The sequence below is a fragment of the Thermochaetoides thermophila genome (assembly GCF_000221225.1).
Source record: "Thermochaetoides thermophila DSM 1495 unplaced genomic scaffold scf7180000011816, whole genome shotgun sequence".
NCBI lineage: Eukaryota > Fungi > Ascomycota > Sordariomycetes > Sordariales > Chaetomiaceae > Thermochaetoides > Thermochaetoides thermophila.
In genome coordinates this window covers 6,006,911-6,025,376 of record NW_006383032.1, presented here as the reverse complement: position 1 = coordinate 6,025,376, position 18,466 = coordinate 6,006,911, and the positions used below count along the sequence as shown (strand labels likewise).

Sequence of the window (18,466 nt, the reverse complement as noted above, 5' to 3'; positions counted from 1 at the left end):
GGCCCATCGCAGACCGCGTAGCTGCCGCAACTGTACCGCGCATATCCTCTTCGCCCCGCAATCCCTCTTATTCCCTGGCCGTCTCAGCGAGAATCTATAAACATGAGCGACTCGCCGGCAGAACGAGTCTTGAGCGTTGGCGGCCACGACATCGGCTATCCGCATGGCCATTTGGGCTATCTCACCCAGGATGAGGAAAATACGCTCCAAAACTTCAAAGTTTTCCTCGAAGAGAAGGGGCTCTACAAATCTGGAGACAAGCCTTCGCATGACGACCAGACCCTGCTGTACGTTCTTTTTACTCACTTTGGAACAAGAATCTGCCGCTTACTCTGTCCTACCCAGGCGCTTCTTGCGCGCAAGGAAATGGATAATCCAAGACGCTTACCAGCAGTTCAAGGATACGGAGGAGTGGCGCAAGGCCAACCAGCTGGAAGTGTTGTACGACACAATTGATGTCGATGCCTACGAGGAGACGAGGAGATTGGTACGATGCGCGATGCCCATATTTTTGACATTTGCTAACGGAACCACCGTACAGTATCCTCAATGGACTGGCAGGAGAGATAGGAGGTTTGTGGAACCTTCCGGCTGATCCTTTATCATGCTAGTCAGCGGCGCTAATTCGTCCGTATTATGCGTCAGAGGAATCCCCCTCTATCTTTTTCAGATTCGCAATCTTGACTCTAAGACTGTGTCGACATATGAAAAGAATGCTGAGACGACCACTGTTAGCAAAGCCAAAACGGATGGCTCAACGCCCCAGCGGCTGCTTAGGCTATTTGCGCTCTATGAGAATCTCACCCGCTTCGCGCAACCGCTATGCACCGAGATGACCGACCGTGAACACCCCCGAACGCCGATTACCCTTAGTACGAATATCGTCGACGTATCACAGGTGTCACTCCGTATGTTCTGGAACCTCAAAGCGCACATGCAAGCTGCCTCGACGCTGGCTACGGCGCACTATCCCGAAACTCTCGACCGCATCTTCATCATCGGCGCCCCCTACTTCTTCAGCACCGTCTGGGGGTGGATCAAACGCTGGTTCGATCCTGTAACCGTGTCCAAGATTTTCGTCCTGTCCCCGAGTGAGGTGAAGCCCACTCTGGAAAAGTTCATCGAGCCGAGGAATATTCCCAAGCAGTACGGTGGTGAATTGGACTTTGAGTTCTTCGACCGCCCGAACCTTGACCCCAATATTCGCGAGCAAATTACCTGGGAAAACGGCTATACTGATTTTCCAGAGGGTCCGGCATACTGGGTACCTGTCGACGGTGGCAAGCGCCTAGCCTGTCTCGCTGTAGGAAGCAAGAATGGCAAGGAAAGGAGGGAACGCGTGTGCACCATCCCCGTAGCGTTCCCGGAGAGACAAACATCAACTTCTGTAGTGACAGAAGCCAAGAATGTCTCTGTGGCAACAGGGAATGGCGCTGCCACAGCCACCGAGAAAGATGTCATTGTGGAAGGTGTCCAGGGCTTGGCGATCTCTGGAGGCAACCCCACGGATGTGGTAACTGAGAAGGTAAGCGGCCAGGCCTTGACAGAGGAGCCGACTGCCGTTGCCGCCGCCTGATGCCTTGTTTTTTGGGCATAATGAGAAGATGCATTTTCACACTTTTTTATATCATCGACGGGTGTTGGTTGGCTTTGGTACCGTTACTTGGCTATTTCACCACACATGGATATATACTATGGGCGTTTTGATGCATTTGGGAGACCGCGAAAGTCCAATTCTTTGCTATCATTATGAGTCTATTTGTCGGGATGCAAGTGGTATTGGGTAGCTAAGGGGTTATATAAGCCTTGACTTGCACACAGTGTTCAATGTGAGTTATGTTTTTCATCATCCTTGATATCAGCATTAGTGGCACGCTTGGTGCCTCATTATGTACCATGTTGACATAATCAACTACCTAAGACTGTCCGAGACTGTCCGTCCATCTGGGACTTCTGAACGAGACACCTTGGCATATATACCATACCCATCCCACTCCAACGCCATATTCTATCGTGACGAGTAAACCAATGGGTTCATGCATCAGCCAAATAGCAAAGAACAAGGAATCACTTTCATCCAAATTCAAACACCTCATCCAAGTATAACCCTAACAAAAGATCGTTAGGCAATACCCCTATTTGCTCTCCACTGAGCAATGCCCTTCTCCAACTCATCCCAGGTAAGTCCGTCGCGGATAAGCCTCATGGTAACTCCAAGTCGCTCTACCTCCAAGTTTGGGCGCTCATCGTCAAAGAAGAGCATCTCGTTAAAAGGCACCCCCGTGCGCCGCGCAATCACCTCGAAGTGCCGAATCTTGGTCCCCTCATAGATTTCGAGCCCGCCATCAAAGGCATCGATAACTCTCAACTTCTTCGAACTGCTGCTCTCAACCCCCGGAGAATCTTCAGGGAGTCGCAACTGCTTGAGCACTTCGCGACAGAGGTCGCCGACGGGCGACTTGCTCGCGACAGCTAGGCGGATCTTGAGCGACTGCAGCAGCCGGATGATGTATGGCGCGTCCGGGTACAGGCCGAATTGTTCGCCGTTGCGGTCGGCAAGGACCGAGGACTGGGTGTTTGGAACTGCGCGCACGGGCGGCGAGATGTGAATGTCGGAGTAGAAGGGCCAGAGCGTGTAGTCGAGGTCGAAGACGACCATGCGCGGAAGCGGTAGGCCGTCGGTCGCCCAGGCAGGCAACGAGAAGGTTGAGTCGGCGCCTGGTGCTCTGGGGGCAAGCCGTTTCGACTTGGCCATCTTGTAAGAAGAGAGAACGGCGACCTTCGGCGAACGCACGGGAGGTCGGGGATGATACAGGGGTTAAGGGAAGGGTTCAGCGTGGACAGCGGGGCGCTGGAGATCGAGTGGATTTTACCCCAACGTTGGTGCTCCCAGGCAATGCTGCGGGGTTGAGATTGTCAGCGAGGGGTTGGCATCCACCAGCCAATGCGCGAGGTGAGGGGCCATTGAGGGTTAGGGTGAACATCGGACAAAGTCTGTGTTCTGTACAAAACTAAGTCAACCGACAAGAGTCACCAATTACCAGTGATATCACAGTTGAACTTCCCTATCTCCTCATTTAAGCCTTCTACCTGAAGAGATTTATAGATTAATGACATCCACGTGCTTAAAGATCGTAATTCAGGTTGATGGAGCTTCCTCCTCAGCGGGTCCTGTTTCCTCACCTTGCCCTCTCCTCAAGAACTGGTCAACCGCTGCGTTCTTGATCTCACTTATCATCTGCAACGGCTTCTTCTTTCTTCGCCCGCCTACGAAGTCCATTTTTGAATCGACCCACGGTCACAATAAGGAGCTTGCCTCTGTTTTCAACATACCGACGACGTTGCTAAGTCAAGTTGACTCTTGGCACCGCGCAGCCAGGTGCCAGCTGCGGGATCATGTCCTTCGCATTTCCCGACCCTCCTCTGACTGTCCTTCCTCCTTGAATACAGCCTATCGTGACTCCTTCCAGCCATCCTAGCTCCCATCTCAGCTTGCAAGAACACATGACATGCGGCCGATTAACCGCTTGTCGCCATTGGGCAACGCAGATGGCTGCTGCCAACTGCCGGTGGCATGCTCGTGGTGATGCGCGAGCTTTCCAGCTTTGTGTCACCCGTCCGCTCTACCCCACTACTTCCCCGCGGACGCTGCCTCACCGGCGTTCCCTCCAAGACTTCGGACTCTAAATAAATGTCCCGTCCAGGCCCTTACCCTTGGATATCTGTCCTTCGGACTTAGACACTGATGATCTTGCCCTGGGTATCCCAATCGCATCTCATATCCATCATTCTATCTCCATAAGACTCAGACTGGGGTTATTCCATCAATTACACATTCACCAGTAGCGAATCAACCATTGTTTACTTATTGCAGTACCTCTGACCTAGTAAGCTTTCACCATGGCAATCCCTGAATCCCAGAAGATACGACTGGTCCGCATCGCCCACGTATGGTACAAGCATCAAGACATTGAGAAGGCCAAGGCCTTTGCCGTGGACTTTGGTTTCTTTGAGACAGCTCAGGTCGGAAAGACAACATTCTTCCGCGGCTACGGCACAGAGCCATTTGTGTTAGCCCTCGAGGAGTCTGACAAGAACGAATTTGGTGGCGCGGCGTTTGTGGTCGAGTCCGAAGAGGATCTCATCCGTGCCAGCAAGATTCTCCCCCCAGAATGCAGGGCCACAGAGGTTCACGAGATGAAAGATGTTCCCGGTGGTGGCAAGAGGGTCACGTTCTACGATCCCGTTGATAGCTTCCCCTTCCACTTGGTCTATGGCCAGACACAGGTCCCCATGGAGGATCCCGGGTTTCCAAAGCTCAAGTTCAACTATGTAAGTGTTTCTGCATCAGCAGCTTCCGTGATTCTGTTCCGATCAAAAAGCTAACAGATCGCCCAGCCTGTCGAGAAGAACCGTGAAGTCAATACGTTTCAGCGCTTCAAGAAGCGGCCAGCCCCTATCCACAAACTCGGCCACTTTGGCATGTGTGTGACCAACTTTGCGAAATGCTTCGAGTTCTACTCAAGTTTCTTCAATTTCTTTCCCAGCGAGGTAAGCTAGCGGTGAAATGGATCATTGGTTGACTAGACTGACCAACTCACCCACCAACAGCTCGTACATAACGAAGAGGGCCGTGACATTACGGTGTTCTTTCGTCTTGACCGGGGCGATGAACTTGTCGACCATCACATATTCTTCTTTTTTGAGGGTCCCAAGTCGCATGTACACCATTCCTCTTTTGAGACGCATGATTTTGATGCTCAAGTCCTCGGCCACGACTGGCTGCGGTCCAAGGGATGGACGAACTGCTGGGGTGTTGGCAGGCACATTATGGGGAGTCAAATTTTCGATTACTGGTATGTTCTCGGGTATCTGTCAAGCACAGAACCGGACTGATCACTGTGCCAAGGTTTGACCCTGCTGGCTTTATCATGGAACATTATGTCGATGGCGATTTGCTCGATATGAGGGAGCCTACGCACCGGACCAAAGCGTCTCCAGATAACCTTCATGTTTGGGGTGAGTAGGAGCGCTGGTCAAAAGCCATTCTGTGTATAACCAGGTAATTGCTGACGCTTCCAAAGGACCTGACGTCCCTCCTACATTCCTCTCTTGATCGGCCTTACCTGGAGTAAAAGTGGTGTAGGTATGTCTGGTGTTCTAGGGACATGATCAGCGAAATCTGATTTCGTTTCCCCTGCTTCAACGACTGAGTGAAATGGTCAAAATTGTGTAATTAAAAACGACAATCAGCGAGCAGAGTAATGAATCGATCAAAAAGGCGGCTTAGTCTCAATAAATTTCCCTCTTTTTCATGGGATGTTGTTTTACAATATCCTGGTTCAATTCTGCCCAAAGAACAACGCGGCCATTGCAAAAACCCAACCCCCAACAGTCCAAGATACCCTTTCCAAAAGTCGCGATAGAAATCTCTTTGTTCGCTCTGAGGATGCCGGAGTAGATGTTGCAAGAAGTCATGAGCTAGAGCCTAGATTAGGTTTGTCCATTTCGGCTGTCATAGTTTGGTGTCTTGATGTGCTTGCGTGAAACTCAAGGTTTTGAGTTTTGATGGTAGTGTATGGAACTTGAAAGCTGTTTGAGAGGGGAGGTCCTTGGACCAAGAACCTGTATAGGGGGGGGGGTTGCAATAAAGAATTGATAGTTGTGGCATCTCCTTGCCAGCACGCTGTGTTCTCTCTCTCTTTTAGCTTCACCAGAGGAATCCTAAAGCAATGGTGATGGGTCTGCTTGGTATTCATTGCTTCGAAGGCTTGATGAATCCAGAAAAAGTATGATTTTGTGCTCGAATAAGTATGGATCGGTACGGTGTGTGTTTCCTCACTATCGATCTACGTGAGATGAGGAGGAATCATGTTTGTCGAGCATTTGGCTAAGTCTGATTGACAACTGGGGTCTCAAGTGAGAGGCTCAGCACAACAAAATGTACAGAATTTCTAGTACGTAAATCACAGAGTATGCTATTGCTAATCATGATTGCAGAGTCATAGCTGGATGAACTGATGTGCCTGATTGTCATAACGTGGAGGTCCAGTCAACTGATACAATACCTCTGTCAACCAAGCCATGGCCGATGTACATTTGAACCTCGAAGTCTTGAAACCTCTCCATATATTCTAACATCAGTAACAAAGCTGAACCCTACATCTCAAGACTCTCAAGCAACAAGGCCAATTAGCTAGTCTTCACACTTGTGCTAATGCTCAACATGTCAATCGTAGTAGAGATGGAAGTCCAGGTGGTGTGCCCTGGTTGGACATTTTGAAGAACAAATGAAAAGCTAGAACCCGAGCGCCGAGCCTCATCAAACGCATAAGGAACCATCCCACCCAAAGCTCCGCTACCAATCATGGCCGTTATCAGCCATTCCCGGTAAATCGGTTAATGTTGCGCAGGTGACCCTCCTGACCATGGAAGGTCACACCATGACGTACCGAGAAGTGCAAGACGGAGAGACACGGAGATACCATGCAAGCTATCAGTTTGGACCTGGAATTTCATTTTAATCGTCCCGGTGCAGCTCCGTGCCTTATCCCCTATATGCTTCTGCCCTTTTCACCTTGTCCAACCCTAACGTTCTGGTCCCTAAACCGCCGAGACCCAGACCACAATCAACAGCCTGTTCCTGGTACCACATTTTCTTGGTCGCGTTCTAAAACCCTCATTAAACTATTTCAGCTTCTGCCATCTGGCCACTTGCTACTTTTTCTCTGTTGTAACCTGACCTTTAAGAAGTGCACTCAGCAAGGCTGCTTTAGCAATGCAGCGATCACTCACAACACTCATCTTTGGCCTGGCCATGTAAGCAGGGTCGCCACGCCCAACACACCACAACTACACATACCCTGCTAACATCCCCCAGAACCCACGCGGCCTTTTCTCAGCAGATCACGGATGCCCCTAAGATCGAGTCAGTGTCTGGGTGCGCTGCCGTTGTGGAGACGACAGCCATCTGCAGCACCTGTTTAACAGCTGCATGCGTCGTCCCAGTCACCATCACAGCCGGTTGCGGCACCTGCCCGGTAAATCCAGCCACCATCTATCGTTCGCACGACTGCAGCCAAGGCTGTGATGGGCTCGGGTGCAGGACTGTCTACACCGTCGTCACCTCACAAGGCAAGGAATGTGAGTGCCGTCCAGACTGAGCGATTTCCCCTCTCTGCCAACCTGGTTTAGGTTCTGGTTGCTGACAAGGATGCTTTTTGGGTGATCCAACAGGTCCCACGCCCACAGCAACGCCCGATGGTGGTTCGCAACAGGGCACTGCTCTATCATCTGTCAGCACGGGGGCAGCAGCACGAATAGCACCACTGCGCCTGTGGTGAACGGCAAACCGTGTCTGGTAGGAGTCATACCAGCGAGGACTCAGGGAGCGGATGAGAAGCAGACGTGGATTTTTCGAAGGTCTTCCCTCCCGAGCTCTTCGCGTCGACGATCTTTCCTCGGCCCGCGAGCGCGGCAAACAACACCAGTTTGGGTATGCTTGGCACAGCTGCCCCACATCAACCAGCAATCCGACCTGCGACTTGGCAAATTTCCCACCACTGTCTTCAGTTTCTCTCAAATATTCTATTTGCGTGTTTATCCTCTTTTATTCTTATTCTAATTCTCCTTCTTCATGATACATTAATTGATGACCATTTCCTGATGAAATTTGCTTCCTATGTGTTGATTTACAGCAAGCAGTGAAAGACAGCATGACGTCATCACATGACCGGCTAGGCCCTGTAGGGAAGAGACCTCCACTGGTCTGACCACCTAACCAGAAATCTACCTCTCATTTTTATCCTCATGCACTGCCAACACCATCCTCAACATCGACAGCCCAACGACTGACGAACGAAAGAGGGCGTAAACCTTGCTTCACCTTAGCCCTTCCCCTCCATCCATGGCGATCATCGCGACCAATTTCCAGCATCGAATATCCGTCTTCCTTGCTGCCTGCCATCGACGGGACCTGCCCCATCGGCAAAAAGTCGTCCGACCCGGTCCTATTCCCCCGCGCCCATGCTGACCACAGGGCACAGGGCACAGAACCCGGGATCGCCCTGAAGCCCTCGCTTCGAACATCCCGTAATGCGCCACTTCTCTTGGTTTTCTGCCCTCGCGTTGCTCATTACACAATGTTGCTTGCGAGTAGGTGCCTTTGGCACTATCAACGAGCCCGTCCTGCTCGGGCAGCATAACGAGCACGAAATGATCACCCGTCTCGCGTTCCAGTGTCCCAAAGGTCGCAAGTCAGACGGTGTTTGCTTCGAACCGCGTTCACTCGATCAGTTGGCTGGCTATCATCTCCATGTTCTCGGCTGGGCCATCCCTGGTGCCGGCTTCAACGGCGCTGTCGGTGCACCAGATACTTTGGACCCGATTCCTGAAGGCCCCGAGGCCCACTGTGACGACGCCGACTATCTCGACATTCCTGGCTACCCACAGACCCGCGCGCAGGCTACAGCCCGACTACAGGTTTGTATCGACCATCTTCGCACTCGCTTCCATCAGGCACTCGTTGCTGCGGCGCGCTTGCTGGACGACAGGAAGAGAATCCGCGAGGATATGGTCGACATATCGAGCCCCTTGTTTGGTGACTGCACGTATGCATTTCCGAAGCTACAAGGGGATACGTCTGGTCGGGCCAAATGTCGGACCTTGGAAGGGCTTGGCAGGGCGTTGCATGGCGTTCAAGACTTTTACTCCCACAGCAATTGGGTCGATTCTGCAGACCCGAACCTGCCCATCGGTGTTTCCAATCCTCCGGGACTTGGTATCGCTGTGACTGCTCCATTCCTGGATCTCCGTGCTACAGGCCCCATACCAGCTCATCAAATTCCCATCAATCTGTCAACCGGATGCTTTGCATTGCCGGATACTTACCCCGGGGTCGGTGAGTGTGAAGGACGTATCACGCATCATACACTCAGCAAGGACAATGGCGTTATTCACCTGGACGGTAGTTTTGGTGAAGTATGGCTGGGCTCACCTCGTTCTAGGATTTCTGACAACTTTCGTCGCGCCGTTGAAGCTGCCGTTCAGAGCTCCCGTGATACTTGGGCCGCCCTTCAAGATGCCATACGCGACAGGTATGGTGCTATTCGTGGGAACTTGATGATATGTGCCTTGATCCGTGATAACCCGATCAAGGATTGCCGCAACCGCACCGTAGCAATCGCACTTGACAAATCATGGGGCAGTGGTGTCAACGGCGCCATCCAGCTAGAGCGTATCTTTGCGCAGGAGCTCAACTCCCGACTGGCCATGCATGCATTGGATAAAGTGGCTGTGCTAGAATTTGACGAAGCACCAAGGCTTGTCTACCCGATGGGATATCCTAAGTTTGCCATCATTGGCTCTTCGAACCCTGTTGGCTATCGACGCATCGACAATGCACTCGACCTAGCAATTGCGGAGAATATCAATGCTCAGCCTGAAACATATGCCGATCGTGGGGCAGTACTCCTTTTGTGTTCCAGATCCAAAAGTCGAGAATCTTCCAGCAACGTGCTGGCTCAAGTGAAACGTGCCAAAGATGAGGGAATTCGGGTGCACTACGCTTGTATCGACATCCAAGAAACCACGCGGCAGGGCATCGAGAGCAACAATATGTGGGATGACTGCGGCTTGGAGATGTTGCGAAATGCGTTGGGAACAGGAGGTGTTGTTGCCATCGTCACCATTCCTGACATCCACACACCCAGCAAGTTGATCGATTTGATCATGAACAGGGGTCTGACAGCCACGGATGATGTGAGTAGCCCAGATAACATGAGGCTTTACTCTGGAATCGTCCTCACCGACTTGGTGAGTCCTGCCATTCAGGAAAAGGTCTTTGAGTACCCTGTCTCCTCCGGCGAGCAGGTCACCTTCACTATTCGTTACGTGATGGCTTCCCGGGAATATCAGTCCGATGCTTGCTTGACAGTCGAAGTACGGGACAAAGGTTTTGGCACCCCAGTCTCAGCCCATACACTCTGCCGGGGTGAGCCCCCATGGGTTTTAGAATACGTGGTAGAGAAGGCCAACAACCTTGTGTTCATTGTCCAGTACGACGGTTCAACGGGTAAAGGTGTTGACACGTTCGACAATGAAGGGATTTACTTTGTCGTGGGCGTTGATTCGAACCTATTTGACAAGGTTGAGATCACATCCGAAATCGCCATGAGCTCTCTCGGCACTGCTGTCGCCGCAGAACTCCCTAGACAACAACCCGCGAAGCCTTTTCTTGCAGGGACAACGTATGGAAACCTCATAGGGATGACACCTAGAGACAGAGGCAACCCGTTTTCGATACAAGATCATATGGACCAGGACCTGAACTGCAGGATGCGCTGCTCGTAATCCAGTGATGATTGGAGCGGCACAATTCAAACAACTCCAAGGAGCTTGACATCCTTCCTTCTCAGGGGCAGATGATATCTGCGATCCCTGGAAGCCAAAAATCGAGTGTCTTGGTATATTGCTATTTTGGGTACCTGTTCATGCTGACAGATGCCTCTTGGGTGTTTGATGCACAAATGGCCAGTGCATTTGAAACACAGAACCTGGCTTCTCTCGACACTCGTCCAGTCGACTCCGTGATGTTTCGGAGATCAACGGTTTAGGACGCACGATGAAAGTACTCGAGGGCGAGGTGCATGTCAATTACATCTGCCTCTCGTATTTTAAATCTCCTGCAATTGAAACAACACCATCACCGGAAGTTCATAGTTTCCGCGAACTAGCACCTTCGACCTTGGAGTTTTGGTTCGTTAATCTTTAGCCCCGCGTGGACGATCGTCAGCGATCTGAAACGCATCACTGATGCGCATCAGGAGCCCAACTGCTGGCGTCTGCCAAGAATCTAGCTGGTGGCTTAGACATTTGCCAAGACTGGGCAAATCGTTTCAACGATCATCCGTGCCGCAACACATCTTAGGAATCTTTATGAATCTTTTAACGGAAAAGCGCACGGAAGATCGGCTGGCACAAATATGATTTGTCAATTGTTTTAAATGTTTTGCTTTATGGCGATCAGTGGCAGTCTCATGATGGTGTTGGGTCTTGTTTCATGCTAGCGACTTTCCAGATTTGGCTTATACCCCAATTCTGAGCTATGTTGCGATAGGTCTGAATACTATTCACAGTGTCTTGGACGACATCCATCAAGTATAAATCTGCTCTTCTCGATCGCGTCTTAGCCCTCGATGCTTTTGCCAGCAAGCTCATCGCTCTCTCATTCTTCAATTAATCATCTGGCGAGTCCGGACTTGTTTGACAGTAGCCCTGGTGGCTTTGGTTTCTTTACTTACATCGATTGTACTTGTTTCTTTTGATCACCGCTTTCTCACAATCACCATGCATATTTCTGCTCTCTGTGCTCTTATCAGCCTGGTTGGCCCCTCGGCAGCCCATGGTGTCGTCACCCTCATCCGTGGAGCCAATGGCGTTGATATGCCAGGCCTTTCAAGTATTGTTCCCTTTGTGAACTGACCTCATATTCCCTGGCACCCAGAAAATCCTGGAAGTAACGTCGTTCTAAGGGCAGAATACTGACAAATAGATCATCCAGTCATTGACGGTACTCCCCGCACTTGTTCCACAAACCGCTGCGGCTCTCAGGCTGACACAGCCATCATCCGTGACCGTGAGATCCGTTCCGGCCGGGTCGGCCCTCTCGGCCGCACGCAAGGTAGTGGGCCGGTTGATGCTGCGGTCATGATCGCCCGATTTATGGGCACCAGCACCGGTGCTACGACCTTACGGACCAACACTTCGCTCGAGTTTGACGATCCCGCGGAGGATCCCATCGACGTGTCAAGGCTGAGCAGGCTTGCTGATGCGGGTCGTGAAAGAGGTGGGAGGAATAATCAGAAGCGTGGGATGTTGATGGTTGCAAGGCAGTTCCTGAGCAGGTTGCGTGAGGGTCTTGGCCGCGGTGGGACTGCGAGTACCGAGGAGGTGGAGAGGAATGTTGCTGCTCTGGCTGGGCTTGGCGCTACAGCCGGGTTGCCTACTTGTGCGGATGATGGCACGATTGAGATGGTGTTTCATCAGGTGGGTTTGCCTTCGTTCAGCTTTGTTGGGTTTGTTTACTTTGTGCCCCATTGCTGGTGTTTGGCGTGGGGCGTTCAGGGTTAACATTCAGGGGTACACAAGGGTTGTGGGGCTATGGCAAACATGGTCACCAAGGTCTTGAGGAGTTCAGTGCAAGCTAACAGAGTTGATTCAGGTCAACCAAGATGGTGCTGGTCCCTTGGAAGCCATGGTTGATGGCACTTCAGGTGGCACCGACCTTGCTGCCTTCAAGCCCGCTCGTGTTATCCAGGACGTTCCCGGGTTTGGCTTCCAGGGCCTCAGCCTGGCCACCAGCAGGGACTTCCCCTTGCGTGTTCAGATGCCAGAGGGTATGACTTGTGATGCTACAGTTGCTGGCGTCTCTAATGTATGCATCGTTCGCGTCCGCAATAATGCTGCGGCTGGTCCTTTTGGTGGCAGTGCCGCCTTTACGCAGAGCCCTGCCGCCAGGAAGCGGGCTATTGAGTACCGAATGAAGATGAGGAGAGCCGTTGAGTTCAAGGCCTGAGTGTAGGGTTCGGAAGAATTGTCAGCTTTTGTACAATCAATGTGTACTATGTCACATGCACTCTGGATAGAGATCGTTTTTTGTTTGCTTGTATGTTAGCTTGAGGTACAATATAGTACGTTGTTAACAAGTCCCAGGACCCTAATGTTCTACGTTCTGTTACAGCTATGTGTTGGCAATGTTGCACATATCATGCCGGCAACGGAAGCCTTAGACTAAGAAGAGAAAAATGCACAGTGGCTCACATCAGGCTCCCTGTGATCTCTTAACATAAGAGTTCGCTAGTACAGAGGCAAGCCCTCATACTGAACATTAAATAACTAGGCTCGTTATTAACTTGCAGTCTGCGTTATCACATAATGACCCGGATCAAGCCATGATTCCCTACTCTCCCAAGTGTGCTGTGAAGGACTTGCTCAAAAAGGGTATCCAAAAAGCCAAACTCAACCAGTAACCGGTACTGCATAGCCATCCAAAACATCTTCGTTGCGTAGCACCATTCAGAGGCTCTTCCAGGCTTTCTTCCACCATGGCAAAGACTCAACATCTTGGGCCTTTTGAGCATACTTTGCCGAGTCCAAATCCTTGCGCCTTCCTGACTGGAGGTCGACCTCGAGAGAGCTCCAGAACTTGGTCTTAAAAACAAACTTGTAGACGACGTAGATGACACCAAAGAGAGGGAGGAGGATGTACGCATCCACAAAATCGCCAGCGCTGAACGGGGCAAGGGTCTTCCAACCTTGGATCAGAGCCAGGAAGATGTTAGAGGCCAGACCGAAGTAAGCGTTCCAGGGATACCAGAGAGAAACAAACGGGAGATCTGACTCTGAGTAACCCTGAGCCTTCCAAGCTGAGCGGAAGCGGATGTGAGTGAAGCTAATAGCTCCCCAGACGAGGAAGGTCGAGACACCGCTGAGGTTGACGATGTAACTGTAGGCCTTGCTGGCACCGGTGCTAACGTTCATCATGCTCAGAGCACCGCACAGGTTGGTGAAGACGATGGCGGGAATTGGGACACCACGCTTGTCGGTCCAGCCGAAGAACTTGGGAGCCTTGCCATCCTGAGCCATGAACAGGATGGTACGACTGGCAATGTAGATGGAGCTGTTGATGGCGCTAAGAGTGGTGATGAATATGAACGCATTGATGAGGTGAACTCCGCTTTGCCAGCCCGCATTCTGGATGGCAATTGTCATGGGACTTCTGAGGGCACGCTGTGCGCCGCCGATGAGGCCCTCAGCGTTGGAAGGACAGGTTAGACCGAAGAAGAAGGCACTACCCATGTATACGACAATGATGCGGATAAAGACTTGACGAATAGCGAGGGGAACGGCACGGCCTGGATTCCTGGTCTCGGTCGCAGCAACGGCGACAGCCTCAACACCGGCGTAAAAAGTGCTGCAGAAGACGAAGACAGAGGCAACGCCCCTGAACCCGTCTGCGAAAGCGCCTGGGTCATGCCAATATTTGAACCCGATGGCCGGGGCGCCCTTAACGCCACCAGAAGCGTAGATGATGCTGAAGAAAAAGTAGGCGATGAGCCCTACGATCTTGATCAACGCCAACCAAAACTCAGCTTCACCGAAGGTTTCAACGCCAAGTAGCTGGAAGGCCAAGAATGCAAACTGAGACCTTTGTCAATGCCTCTACTCAAAAGTAGCCACGTTAATGAACAAGCTTACCCAGAAGATTAGGAAGTACCCCCAAATGGGAACCTTCTCACTCCAGAAGGTCATGATGCTGGAAATGACATTATACTCGTTGGCCAAGACGCAGAACCAAATGATGAAGTAGTTCCAGCCGACTGCCACACCAAAAGCCTTGTCGACGAAACGGTCACTCAAAGAGGTGAAGGCGCCGCCAGTGGGGTAGAGGGTTGTGAGCTCGCCGAGACTCTGCATGATAGAGAAAGCAACAATGCCAATAACACCGAATCCGATCAGGAGGGAGGCCGGACCGCCAGATGACAGGGCACCGCCTGACCCGACAAGCAGACCAGGGCCAATGATACCAGCCAATGCCATCATGGAGAGATGTCTGGTCTTAAGGCCGCGCTTGACACCGCTGTTAGGGTCAATCTCGCGGAAGTCGTCGGAGTCAGAGCCATTGCTGGCAATGACAGCTTCGTCATCCTTGGCCTTGGAAGGCTGAGTGTCTCCCTTCAAAGGGAACAGCATTGTGTGAAAGCAGGTGAGGCTGACGTCTTTGATAGGTCGAGCTATAATAAACCGTGCGGATGGAGATGTCAACTGGATCAAAAGTTTCTTGTGTGATCGGTTATCGAGCAGGGACAGTAGACAGGATCCTGCCCACAAGCCCGGCCTTCAAAGGGCGAGACCACTTAGAAATAGAGTCGAGATGCAGACCCTCCCCTGGGCAATCCAATGTTTATGTTGCTTGCTCCCGAGGGTCTGGACCATAAATCAGCTCCAAGAGGGTGGTTGGCATCAACAGAAACATGGTTGCCGAGACGTTAGCCTAATGCACCTTTATCCGGTGACCCGCGCCTCTGGGTTGCTGTATTGAAACTTGGAGCTCTCATTTGGGCAACATATCGCGTTGGGTGTCGATTCTTGGTGTAGTCTTCAGCAAGGGTATCGGGTTGACAGTTCTGTCCTTAACAGATGCAATGCTGTTTCCCTGCGAAAAAGGTTCCTGTGCTGTTAGTGCTAGTAGGTCACATCAACCTTGCCATGAATCGCGCAATCCAGTGATGCGAGTCTCCTCCACGGCTGCATCACTCCACGGTTGGTGTGATTGGCTCACAGTTTGTTGCATCCCGCATTCCAGCTTGCATGGGTGCAGAGTTGCAACCAAGATGGGCTGTGACATCATTATGTTCCTTTGAATGTCTTCTGATCCCTTGAGCTTTTCACATTGTCAAGAGCTCACCGCCTATGCGAAGGAGTCCTCTACATGAATATAGCAAAACTGGTGGCCACGTAATCTGTGTGAGTCGCTTTAGTGACTCTCTAGCCCGGGAAGCTCTTATGTAAGTGTCTGCGCCTTGCGACAGAGCACGAGGGCCACTGGCCCTGTGGCACGGGTGGCTTGAGCAAGTGGACCCCTCAAGTCCCCCACTGTCAATGGACCTATCGATAAGCCAGGGTTAGAACACGTGAAGTGCGGCAAGGGTGCCTTAACCGAAGGTTTCAGAGCAAGGGTAATGTACGCTTTAGCTTCGGGATTATTGGGCAGCAAATTGATTCTTGGCTGGCCTTAGGTCACTAGATGTTTTGTGGGCGGTTTCATTCTTGCTCACAGGCTCCTCTGGGATAGAAGCTTGCTTACTTGCCTAAGTTATGATGTTGAAAAACCTAAAAATATTTGTTTCAGCATCAGTGGTTTAGTGGTAAAATTCATCGTTGCCATCGATGAGCCCCGCGTTCGATTCGCGGCTGATGCAGCTTCAGAGCAGATGTACTTTACTTTTGTGGGACCTTTCATAGCCCCTTAAGGCTCTTGATTTCCTGTCCACCACTTAGTGATAATGCTAGCTGGGAAAGACAGGTGCGGTAAGGTAACAGTGCTCACATCGTTTCTCCTTTGTCTTTTGTTTTTGGTTCTTCCTTCGCGCCCGCCCCTTTTCCTTTCTCTATCTCTTCTCGATGTTTTCTCTCTCCGCAGCAATGTTGGTAGGCCTGGACAACACAACCTGTCTCAACGGAGGGAGAGAATGCAGTATTCCCCAACACCTACCCAAAGTAGGCAGTGGTCTGATTCAGGAACAATGACCACCGCGGAAAGTTTGAGCGGGTTGATCACTTGCTTTAGAAAGTTATTCCACTTTGCTGTAAGCCCTACGCCTGTAGTGAATTCCATATTTGTAGGAAGTCCCACTTACTGCCTGTTAGACTCCAGATTACCAAATCCTAATGCCATGAGTGGTAACTGACTTTGATCATCAGAGATAGGCCTTTGGTCCTTGGAAGCCCTTGAGATTTTGCAATTGTTTATCAATCTCGACTTTGATCACGGTAATGGTTACACCTACACAAAAGGTTGACTTGAAGTGACTGAGTCAGATCTGTGATCGAAGTCACCCGTCACAAGAGCCTAGGGTGTCAAGCAGGCTGCCCAGTAGGTGGTCCATTCGATGTATGATTTCTCTTATCTGAGGTCAGAGCTTTACGTAAATGTCAAAGCCTTCCTGGAAACCTCTAGACTGTCTGAAGTTTAACCAAGGTATAAGGCCATCAAACCACCACCATGAGACGATAAGAAGGGCAGCCAGACAATTAATGCCTCGTGACATATCAGAAATCAATTGGCATGCCCGAGTGGGAAGTGACTGAAGGTCATTCCTGATAACACTGACCCGTATTCAGTTGAGGCTATTTCAATGCACATTTCTCCCCAGCACCCGGCTTTTAAAATCAATCTTGAAACGCATCCTGGCAATCTGCTTATTACACTCACACATATTTACTCAGCAACTTCGCATGTCAAATGCTTGGGTCGAAGCACCTTATCTCCCAGATGATCACGTTTTCTTCCACTTAATCATATCTTCATTCTATCACATCTATCGACCCTTAACTCCCACGTTGTTATATGGTTTGACATGTCTCTTTTCTTACCATGTCAATGTCGGTATCACAACAACTTTGTTACGCGTGAAAGAGACAGGTTGTTCAAATTCAAATATGCGTCCAATGCGTCCACGAAGCGTTCTGTGATGGTTGCTTGACAACTCAACGGGCTCACAAGCGCCATGCTGATCGTTCTGGGTTCTACAATCATCATTTTCATGAAAAAAGTGGCTTGTAACGGGTGACTTGGTCTGGTGCAGACAGGTATCGACAATGGGTCAAATGGGTTAGATGATGGCCACTGAAGATATGGGGTGCACAGCGAAGTCAATTACTACGTGTAATAATCTTTCTAGGTTCTCAGTGTCCTTGTGTTAGAGAGAGGAGAAACTAAGAGAAGTCTATCATGACTGGGCAGCTTCCTTTATAGAATCCTCATCATTCCTCGGCCATATGGCTCATCGGTCATCCGGCTGTAGACATCTTCCGGGATCAACCACGTGTTTGTGCCACTTACAATCATCCTGTCTCTGGTGTCCCTTTCGTTGGCAGTCGGGGACATCCCTTTCCTTGGACTGCCGTGTCCACGTGGCATGGCTCTTGATGTTGTCTCAAGACCGGAACGGGCATTTCAAGGCTCTCGGAACCAAGATGAACAAGCGGAGATGCATGTGGCCGATGTTGATCAAAAAAATTTGCACCGGCCGTTAAAGAACGGTTTCCTCATCTTATTTTCTTTGTTGGGCAATTGGTTAGCAATCAGCAGCTCATGCATTCTGCTTTTCCTGTACTAATGAGGTTTTTACTAACAGTTCTGGGCTTTCCATAGGAGCTGGGGGAAATACTCTCATCAAGTTTTCAATCGAGCAAATTTAGTCGGGTCAGCCTTTTGAGTAGAGAGACCGGTTCTCTAATTCCCTGATGTTTCCGAGTCCCGTCCTAGGACTTCCAGGGATATGGTTCCGATAACAGCAGATGTGCATCTCTTCTCAGACCCAGAAACACGTCGCAACCTGTGCCCGATTCTCTACGCTGGTTGTGCAGAACTCAGCGGCAGCGAGAAGCTCCCAGTAGCTTTGGCAAAGACAGCAGTTTTTGCTTCGAAGCGGAGCAAGCTTCGAAAACCGCTCCTCTGGGGCACCGTGGCAAGCTCTCAATCAAGGCAGTTTGTCGTCCAGGAGCTCTATCCCAAGATCCTCTCCACCTTTTTTTGATGTTATTGTTTTCGTCCTCCGTGAGCCAAATTTGCTTTTCTCTTGGCCTGTAGGTTGAGTATGCTCAAGACTCTGATATGCAAAATTTGCGAAAATTTAGAGCCTTTGAATCTAAAGTGTTGTTGAGGCTGGTAGAATGGACACGC

At 50.7% G+C, this 18,466-nt stretch overlaps 6 protein-coding genes and 1 non-coding gene across 7 annotated transcripts; 5 read left to right on the top strand and 2 right to left on the bottom strand.

Annotated features, from left to right (window-relative positions):
* Nucleotides 1-102: 102 nt before the first annotated feature.
* CTHT_0037480 (uncharacterized protein) lies at nucleotides 103-1,576 on the top strand (the record flags this gene model as incomplete). Its single annotated transcript, XM_006694108.1, has 4 exons — nucleotides 103-287; nucleotides 346-487; nucleotides 542-573; nucleotides 646-1,576. The coding sequence occupies 4 exons, from the start codon at nucleotides 103-105 to the stop codon at nucleotides 1,574-1,576; spliced, it is 1,290 nt and encodes a 429-aa protein (XP_006694171.1).
* Nucleotides 1,577-2,122: 546 nt separating this feature from the next.
* Nucleotides 2,123-2,755, bottom strand: CTHT_0037470 (magnesium-dependent phosphatase-like protein; the record flags this gene model as incomplete). Its single annotated transcript, XM_006694107.1, has 1 exon — nucleotides 2,123-2,755. One exon carries the CDS (start codon nucleotides 2,753-2,755, stop codon nucleotides 2,123-2,125), a length of 633 nt encoding a protein of 210 aa, XP_006694170.1.
* A 1,145-nt stretch (nucleotides 2,756-3,900) lies between these two features.
* Nucleotides 3,901-5,116, top strand: CTHT_0037460 (uncharacterized protein; the record flags this gene model as incomplete). Its single annotated transcript, XM_006694106.1, has 5 exons — nucleotides 3,901-4,332; nucleotides 4,399-4,551; nucleotides 4,612-4,856; nucleotides 4,910-5,019; nucleotides 5,085-5,116. 5 exons carry the CDS (start codon nucleotides 3,901-3,903, stop codon nucleotides 5,114-5,116), a joined length of 972 nt encoding a protein of 323 aa, XP_006694169.1.
* Nucleotides 5,117-6,778: 1,662 nt separating this feature from the next.
* Nucleotides 6,779-10,350, top strand: CTHT_0037450 (uncharacterized protein; the record flags this gene model as incomplete). The annotated part of the gene is made up of 3 exons (XM_006694105.1): nucleotides 6,779-6,819; nucleotides 6,881-7,143; nucleotides 8,159-10,350. The coding sequence occupies 3 exons, from the start codon at nucleotides 6,779-6,781 to the stop codon at nucleotides 10,348-10,350; spliced, it is 2,496 nt and encodes an 831-aa protein (XP_006694168.1).
* Nucleotides 10,351-11,346: 996 nt separating this feature from the next.
* On the top strand, nucleotides 11,347-12,574 carry CTHT_0037440 (uncharacterized protein; the record flags this gene model as incomplete). Its single annotated transcript, XM_006694104.1, has 3 exons — nucleotides 11,347-11,458; nucleotides 11,561-12,045; nucleotides 12,221-12,574. 3 exons carry the CDS (start codon nucleotides 11,347-11,349, stop codon nucleotides 12,572-12,574), a joined length of 951 nt encoding a protein of 316 aa, XP_006694167.1.
* A 500-nt stretch (nucleotides 12,575-13,074) lies between these two features.
* Nucleotides 13,075-14,751, bottom strand: CTHT_0037430 (amino acid permease-like protein; the record flags this gene model as incomplete). The annotated part of the gene is made up of 2 exons (XM_006694103.1): nucleotides 13,075-14,199; nucleotides 14,257-14,751. The coding sequence occupies 2 exons, from the start codon at nucleotides 14,749-14,751 to the stop codon at nucleotides 13,075-13,077; spliced, it is 1,620 nt and encodes a 539-aa protein (XP_006694166.1).
* Nucleotides 14,752-15,909: 1,158 nt separating this feature from the next.
* On the top strand, nucleotides 15,910-15,980 carry CTHT_0037420. Its single transcript has one exon. It is a non-coding gene; the product is annotated as a tRNA-Gly (tRNA).
* Nucleotides 15,981-18,466: the final 2,486 nt, after the last annotated feature.